Source organism: Phyllostomus hastatus, unplaced genomic scaffold (genome assembly GCF_019186645.2).
Source record: "Phyllostomus hastatus isolate PE091 unplaced genomic scaffold, TTU_PhHast_1.1 phas_contig_41, whole genome shotgun sequence".
Lineage (NCBI taxonomy): Eukaryota > Metazoa > Chordata > Mammalia > Chiroptera > Phyllostomidae > Phyllostomus > Phyllostomus hastatus.
In genome coordinates, this window is record NW_025333876.1 from 11,764,939 (window position 1) to 11,773,676 (window position 8,738).

The 8,738-nt window shown below is 49.4% G+C and overlaps 1 protein-coding gene across 4 annotated transcripts in view; it reads right to left on the minus strand.

Annotated features, from left to right (window-relative positions):
• LOC123822769 (inositol-pentakisphosphate 2-kinase) overlaps positions 1-8,473 on the minus strand; it is a 109,920-nt gene extending 101,447 nt beyond the window's left edge. For all 4 annotated transcript variants that reach the window (XM_045844920.1, XM_045844919.1, XM_045844918.1 and 1 more), the window contains exon 1: positions 8,129-8,473. In XM_045844920.1, coding sequence (XP_045700876.1) covers positions 8,129-8,368 — 240 coding nt within the window. In that variant the 5' untranslated portion in view covers positions 8,369-8,473. The remainder of the gene's footprint in view (positions 1-8,128) is intronic.
• Positions 8,474-8,738: the final 265 nt, after the last annotated feature.

Here is an 8,738-nt window from a genome sequence, read left to right on the forward strand (position 1 = left end):
AATGCTTGGTCGGTTAGCCAATGATGGGTAAGATTCCCCAAAGGGGGGAACAACCTAAGACAGGCACAATCACATGGGAGGCCCCCAGGGAAGGACCCTGGGGGGCTACGGCAAAAGGGGGTGATGGGCCCTCGCCACTTGGCTTTGACAAAGCCTGAATCCTCCTTCTGTCTGCAAGAAGTCTCTTAATCTCTTGGTTGCCTAACTTCCCCTGCCTGACTTAAGCCTGAAACAATGACAGAGGGTGGTACAGCCCTGTGCTGGAAAGGGTGGGTTCCTCAGGCAATCAGGCCTAAGAAAGAATATGTAAAATCTTGTGAAACCTGCTTTGTTTAGAATGCTCTCAATTAAATGATAAGGGTCCAAGCAAGAAGTGACTTTTTTCCTCAAAGTTTTATAACTCTTTAGCTATCTGACCCTGACTCAAAATAGGCTCTCAGAGTTCTTTGTTATCTATTGTTTGATCCTTACTGCCTGACAATGATTAATGAGCTTTATCTGTATTCCTGTGCAAATGAACCCAATAAAAGCCCTTTGAGGAACAGGCTCCTGGCCCTTCTCCTTTGAGAGACTGGCCACGTTCCTCCCCAAGCGGATCATGTCTTGGTAGACTTATTCTCATCCATGGCGGCCAGGGGAGGCCCTGCGGGTGGAGCACCCCCACACTGTGCCATACACCAAAAGACTGTATGTTTGATCCTCGGTCAGGGCACATACGTAAGCTGAGGATCCAGTCCCTGGTCAGGGCACATATGAGAGGCAACTGATCAGTATTTCTCTGTCACATTGATGTCTGTCTTTCTCTCTCAAATCAGTAAGCATGTCCTCAGGTGAGGACTAAAAATATAAACAAAAATTAATTCCTGAAGACTAACCTCAAATGAACCTTTAAAAACAGAATGAGCCTGGAGAGTATTATAGCAGTGTAAAGTAAAGAGGAGCTAAGAAAGGAAGGGAGGGGAAAAATCATGACAGGTATCTCATCTCAATGGGGCACAGGAGCCAAATGAAAGCTGCCAAGGACCAAATCTGTAACAAGTTGAGCAACAAAATAAAGCAGTACTGGATCATAACCCAAATATGAAATAAACATAAGTCCACACCAATATAAATGGTTGGATGAATGAAGAGAGAGGAAGAGAGAGAGAGAGAGAGAGAGAGAGAGAGAGAGAGAGAGAGAGAGAGAGAGAAAAGACAGGTCTCCCATGCAGAAAAATTCCAAATAAGGTATGTAGATGTAAATTCCAAACAATGTATGTAGACTTCCCTCAAGAAGGGAAGTATGACCCTTACATAGAGACTCACAGTTTTGAAAGGGGGAAAGAGCATCTTTACAGTATAGGAACTGACAAACACCTTAGTCAATACCAACAGAAAAAGTCACTGACCCTAACAGGGTGTAAGGAGAATGGCACTTTGCCTCTGTGGTCTTCACCTTTGTGGCCTAGAACCCTATTCTAATTATGAGAAAAATATCAGACAAATCCCAAATGAGGGACATTAAACAAAATACCTAAGTAGTGCTCCTTAAAACTTTCTAAATCACTAAATACAACTAAAGTCTTAGAGACCGTAATAACCAAGAACAGGAGATGTGATAACTAAATGCCACGTGAGATCATAGATGAGGTCCCGGAGTAGAAAAAGAACAGCAGGTAAAAATTCTAAGAAATCTAAATGAAGCATAAACTTCAGTTTATAAGGGCGTATCAATACCGGCTAACCAACTATAACAAATACGGCACACTAATGTGAGGAGTTAGAAACTTAAGAAAACCATGCTGGGTTCACAGGCACTCTCTGTTAGCATCACTTTTCTGTAAGTCTAAAACTTTTCTAATGTAGTTTAATTTTAAAAATTAACTAAAAAAGGCAGCACAGCATTACACATGTCAAATAATTAAAAAAGACATAAATGCTACAATATACATGGCACGTTATCTTGACAAAGTCCTGTGGTTTTCCAGTGGGAGAGGTGTCTCTGGTGACGAAAGTGTGCCTTCTGAAGTAGGATGGCAAACTGCACCAGATTCGGGTGGGTAGGTCACTGGGTGCAGGTTTTGCATTCACCTGGTCCATTGTGGAGACAAAAATCACACACAAATGCTAAAGTTTCACTATGCTCACACTGTTCCCTCAAACATTATCTACTCTGGAAAAAATGTGCACTTTCTGTACAGCAGAACTGACTGCTTCACAGAAGAAGAAATAAATCAACCCCAACCAAAACACCATTTCTCCCTCGGCACACTGGCCATGATGACAACACAGTAAGTGCTGGTAAGGATTCAGACTTCCTCCAAGGCTGCTGCAGGAGTCTGTCACCCAGGATTGGGCAGAACATTTGCAATCCCAGCCATCGGCACCAGGTGACATACACAGCCTTCCTGGTGCACCCCCTTCCAGGGCCAGTGTCCCTTTTAACCACCCCAGATCACAGTTTACAATGCTTGTGGAAAATCCTAGACCCCCCAGTGTGTGCATGGTGGAGTATGAGGGGAAAGGAGGGAGGAAAATGCCCAGCAATCCCGGGGCAGCAAACCACAAGTGCCTACAAACGAGGTCCTGGTCCACTGCCAGGGCTTCAGGAATGCACTGACCTAAACCAAGGAAACCAAGGTCAAGGGAGGGAACTGCTCTGGGTCACACAGCATGGGATGTCACCCTCACTCATTAAGCCCCAGCACCCTGACCTGTGAAACAAAGACAAGAGCCTCCCCTCCTGGTTTAGAGAGAGCTGGGCAGCTCTCAGTATTACAGTCAGGACAAACTCAGTAGGCCATGAGCCCCATCAGGCACAAGCAGGTATCATAAAGGCTGGTGTAATGACTGGATGGGGGACAATGACCCAGCAACCAAAGTGCCAGGCCACATATCAGCTGCAGATAATCATTCTGGCCAAATTTTTATAAAAGAAAAAGTTAAGAAAAAGTAAGAGTGGAGTGCCAGCCCTAAATGGGACTAGGAGAGCAGCTCTAGGTTTTCTGCAAGGAGGCAGGATGGGCAACCACCAGATGGGCACATGAAGCTCTGTCTGTATAGCAGCAAGGCCCTCTGCATGGAGTGGATAGTGCTTGGCTCCCAATGCAAGCCGAGCAACTAGAAAGCTACATTTATGAGCCAAAAACAGAAAATCCAAATGATGACTATTTAGGAAACAGCATTAAGGAATCACTGTCAATTTTGTTAGGTGTGAAAATTCAGCTGTGGTTATTTTTTTTTAATAAAACAGAGTTATTGCTCTAACTGGGGTGGCTCAGTTCATTGAGCATTGTTCCACAAAGTGAAAGGTTGCCGGTTAAATTTCCAGTCAGGGCACATGCCTGGGTTGTAGCCCAGTCCCAGGTTGGGGTGCACATGAGAGGCAGCTAGCTGATCGATTGCTTCTTTCACATATCAATGTTTCTCTCCCTCTTTTTCTCCCTCCCTTCCCTTCTCTCTAAAAATAAATAAATAAATACAATTTTTAAGCACTGGCTGGTATGGCTCAGTGGGCTGACTGCCACCCTTCGAACCAAAGGGTTGCTGGTGTGATTCCCAGTCTAAGGCTTATGCCTAGGCTGTGGGTCAGGTCCCCAGTAGGGGAGCGCACAAGAGGCAACCACACACTGATGTTTCTCTCCCTCTTTCCCTCCCTTCCCCTCTCTAAAAATAAATAAATAAAATCTTTAAAAATATATCTTTTTTAAAATAAAAAAAAGTTATTTTCTCAGCACAACACATCTCTGTACTTACAGAGGAAGTGAGGAAAAGAGAAGGCTGCCAGAGCTGGGAGCTGCCAGAGCAGGCAGGAGAATACAGGGGTGAACCATTCTCTCTGCTCTGGTTATACTTAAAATTTCCCCTGAAGAAGGTGGAAGCTGTTTATGAGGGAAACAGTGCAGAAAAACTGCCTTTGAAAAAGAAAATCTGTGAAGTGCAAACCACAAAATTATTTCACATAATACAACAGACTGAAAGTGCACAGCACCTTCTGAATCTATGGAAGCTTTCATGTCTTTATCTACTTGAGTGAAACCTGCTTTTCAGCAACTCAAAGGCTAATTCCAAACTTTGTGTCCTTTTAAAAGCAACTGTTACAGATACTCTAAACATTTTTTATTTTTTATGGTACCATATGTATCTCACATACATACAAAGGAAGGAAAATGCCACAAGTAGAAATAGTTGTTTTCCACTTGTCATCATCTTCATAATTCCTGCAGAGACAATGCTCACTTTTACTTTCTTATGTTCTTAATGTGAATAAACAAATTTTAAATATATTAAACTCTAAAAATAGAAGCTGCAGTCTAATCCTCCTCAATGCCATCACCTGCCTGAGCATGAACTGCCTGCTCCACTCTGAGACCCACCCTATCCTTGCAGTCCCATCTCTCAGTCTACCTCCCACGGTAGAGCCCAGTTGGATGGCTGGGTTTAATGCCCAGGACAGCAGCTGGGCAGCAACATAGGGCCCTCTGCTCTGAGGAATGGCTCAAGAAGCCACACTCCAAATGCCTGACAACTCTGAGCCCAGGGCCCAAGGCCCAGGACCCAGAGCCTCCGGAACCAGAGGACCTCACTTGTCAGAGCCTGCAGGTTCCTGGCCACCCTGAACCCACTTACCCTCTTCACCTTACTGTCTAAGAAATCAAATCTTTCTTCATCCCCCAATGTGTGTAGTGGCCTTTCACTCAGTGTACTAATGTGGAAAAGTAGGTCTAAGGAGGCAGGGGCAGCTGCCCCAAACTGATGAAGGGAAGCTGATCTCCTTCACAGGAAGTGATAGGGGAGGCCCAACAGGAGCCTGTGCTGACCTGTCTATGGCTCTCTCTAAGGCAGCTGCTCAGACCCAGGGAGCCTCAGCCACTACCATCCCTCATGGGCTCCAGGTATACCAACCCCTGCAGTGTCCTGCACCCTGGCCCCAACATACCAAGCGGCTTGTCCAGGGCCACACAGCTGAGAGCCCAGTCAGGGTCCAAGCCCTCCCGGGAGCCAGTGTAAAAACCACAGCCCTGGACACCACATGCTGCTCCTCCTTGCCTGCCCAAGCAGGGCGCTTTTGGGATACAGGTTCCTGGTTCCAGGCATGGCCTTCCTCCTGTCCTACTTTCCTATGAAAATAGCTCTGACACAGCATGCCAGTCTTGAGTCCAGAGACATGCCCTGGAGATGTTGAGGTGCACTGCTGTTCACCCCCCAGGCTGGCAGAAGTAAACAGCCCAGGTGATGCAGCAGTCTCCAACACCTTTAAAAGTAAAAGAGCCCATTAAGATCAATCCACAACCCCCTGCCTGACACACACTCTGCCTGTGGGACAGTGGGGAGTGCCCAGCAGTACAGCCACAGTGGGCCCTGGAGTCAGGGCCTTTGGATGCCTGTAGCTGCCTCTCCTGGCAGTTGACCAGGAGACAGCACGGCCACCTCAGCACCTCCAGGATTCCCCAGACCACAACTTCTACCCCAAGTCTGACCTCTTCATGCCAACAGCAGAACAATGTACACCCCAGCTCCCACGCCAAAGGGCCCTGGGAGTCCTAGCCCCCAACCACTCTGTGCTTCAAGTTCTAGGGTAGTATCAAGAGGAGCAGGAGAATCCCTACAGGCTTTAGCAAAAATCAGGACTCTTCCTGCCCTGAAGCAAACATGAGGCTGGGCCTCACACAAAAAGGCCTCCAACCACCCTTTACTCCTCAGTAGGTACCTGCCCTTTGGGGACAGGCTGCCTGGGCTCACAGTCTTGAGAAAAATGCAACTTCTCTGCTTCCACCTCAATTTCCCCATCTGTACAATGGACATAAAAAGGTGGTGCCCTAAGGGCTGATATGGGAAATGCAGAAGTCAGTGGGGCACAGGGAGGCTATGGCTAGAGCAGCTCAGCTACAGGGGTGAGGCTGAGTGGCAGCACACATACCACCCCTCCGTTTGCAGCATGATTTGTTAGTAACCATACCCACTTTAGTTCAAGAAATAAAATTTTAAAAGAATGAAGATGGTTTACTTCTCTACAGGAGAAAAAAAAAAGGACCTAACAAATACAGAGTGTGGCAAAAATAGGTTTATAGTTGTTCATATGGAAAATAATACAACTAATAAATAATACAAGAATAGACTGTTTCGTGTACTCACAATTGTAAACTTACTGTTACCCCACCCTGTATTGTCTAGTTAAATCTTGACTTTTTAGATACAGAGTATTTCTACATACGAAATTGACCAAGAATACACAGGTTGACAAGGGCCTGTACTGCCATGGGTGTGAGTGAACTGGTGCAACCTTTCTGGCAGCATCTACTGAAACTAATGCACCTTCCTCTAGCTTCTGTCAGAACTTCCCATCTACAATGAGGGATATTCAAGTTCAGGACAGTGGGACAACATGTCCAAGGCCATGTGGCCAGTGCATGCAGGAGTCAGAATGTGACAACAAACTAAGCAAGCACCTGAAGAATACCTGCAGAGACTGACACGCCTTCCTGCAGATTCATTCCCCTGGGACCCACCCTCCAGATAAACCCACTAAACAAAGCCAAGATTCTTGCACTGGCCAAAATGTTTGTGTCCACAATAGTAAAGAGCTAACAACTGAGTAGTGCTTGAATGAAGACCAGTTCCCTCTGCACTGGTTGATCTAGTCCCTTCTTACAGGAACACAAATCCAAGCCTATGAACACAAATGGGGATTGTAAGAGGGAAACAGGGTAAGACCCACCCAGTAAAACCATGGGAACATCCTGCCACACCAAAATGGGGTCCTTGTAAGAGAAGCCACGTGTTATCCCTTTTGTAGAACCAGTGCCAGCCAAGCCTGGGTCAAAGGAGGCCACAATACCTGCTGAGAGATGTCAGCACCTCCGGTCAATGAGCTGCTACCTGCCTTCCCACCACCATCTCCATTTCAGTTATTTACTCATGCTAATACTGAGCACCTCCTCAGCCAGGCATAGACTTAAGCACCAGGCATAGATTCATTCATTCTCCCCACCCCCACCTTCAAAAGAGGGCTCAACTGGTCTCCCAGTGAGGCAGGGAGGCTCTGAACCTGCCCAAGGCCACTGGGAGCTATGGTGCCAGGAAGTGGGCGATGGGGGAAGCAACTACTATGGTAGATCCCAAGACCAAGGACCAAGATTCTACCCAGACAAGGGAATAGTTAGGTGGGGAAGGGACACTGTCCGAGAAACTGAGAGGCCACACATCTGACACCATGCCCACCTTGTCAAATATAAGATCCTCATAACAAACCTTTTGGGTGGGCAATGTTCCAGAAGAAGCTAGGGCCCCTGCCCACAGCTACATCATTAGCAAGGGATAGGGCGTGGGTCCAAACCTGGGTGTTCCACCGAAAGGCAACAACTCCCTCCTCACTCCCCACAACAGAGCTGGGAGAGAAGCTGTTTAAATCACTGAGAAGTACTTCACAGAAGGACTGCCCTGGGACCTGACCTCCTCATCTCAGGGTGAGAACCACACGGGAGACACAAGGCTCTCTCTGGGACAAGTACCCACAGACCTGTCACCAGTCTGCAGGGAAGTGCCAGGGAGGGCGTCCAAGACTGGAAGTGGGAGGAAGAAGCACAGCAGCCCAGAGTAGTCATTACGTGGTATGGCCAAAAAGCTGTCTCTGAGAGAGATACTGGGGGATTGTAGCCGGTGACGAGGGCCACACGCAAGGTGAGCCCCCGTCCCGGCCCTTTCCTGGCCTTACAACACGCAAGGAAAACACGGAAACCGCTGAAGGCGGCTGCGCCGAAACTGACGAAGTGGTCTGCCTGGAAGTAGGTGACGCAGGACCAGGACTGGCTTTTCTCTGCATCCACCCCATGCCCACACTTCCCCGCCCCCGCAACCTGTGAAGCCAAACACTGCAGAGAAAACCACCCTACTGTTCCTGAGGCCTGCCACCAGAAGCAGGCAGGCTGGAGCCGCGGCCCCACCGTAGCTTTGGTCCGAAGCAGGGCAGCCTGCCCGCATACCAACCCCGGGCGCCCTTAGGCTGCCGACTCTGTAGTCCGCACAGCTCAGGGTGACGGATCCGCTCGAGTGTCTGCCCTGCCCAGGTGAGGGGTCGGCGTAGATGTAAGGGTTCCGGGTCCCGGCGGAGTCGCCGGAGGGCGTGGCGGCGGCTGCCCGCGCTCCTCACCTCCTTTAGCTGCTCCATTTCGCTGCGGATGGCCTCGTAGTCCACCTCCAGCTCCTCGAATTGCAGCTTGAGCTGATGTTTCTCCTCGAGTACCGCCAGCCCGTATTCGGCCGCCTGGATCTTTTCGCGTGTGGTCTCCGCCAGTTCGTGCGACAACCGCTTCACCTCGGCGCGCAGCCACTCAGGCTGCGCCTCCATCACCAGCCGCGCGTATTCCTCCTCCTCAGACGGCGCCGACATGGTAGCCGCGGCCCGGCTCACGTTGCTTCCACCAGAATCAAACCGGGTTCTCGTCCGCCCGACCACCGCCCAGCCCGACGGCACCCTGGCCGCCGCGCAGCCGCAGTGGGCTTCCCCCCCCCCCCCCCCGCGCGGGGCAATGTGGGTGCCGTAGTCCCACCCTCACGACTGCACTGTCCCTAGCGACAGGAGCACACTTGCCCCAGCCAGCGATTGGCCAGGGCCCTGCGCCGGCTGACCTCCACCCACTCCAATTCCAAAGTTTGGGCTGCGGCACCCGGAGACATTTTGGGTGCCTCGTCCCGCCGGCGCGCCGACTAAAAGGCCCGCCATGCCCCGCGCCTGCCCATCCCCGGCCATCATTGATTGG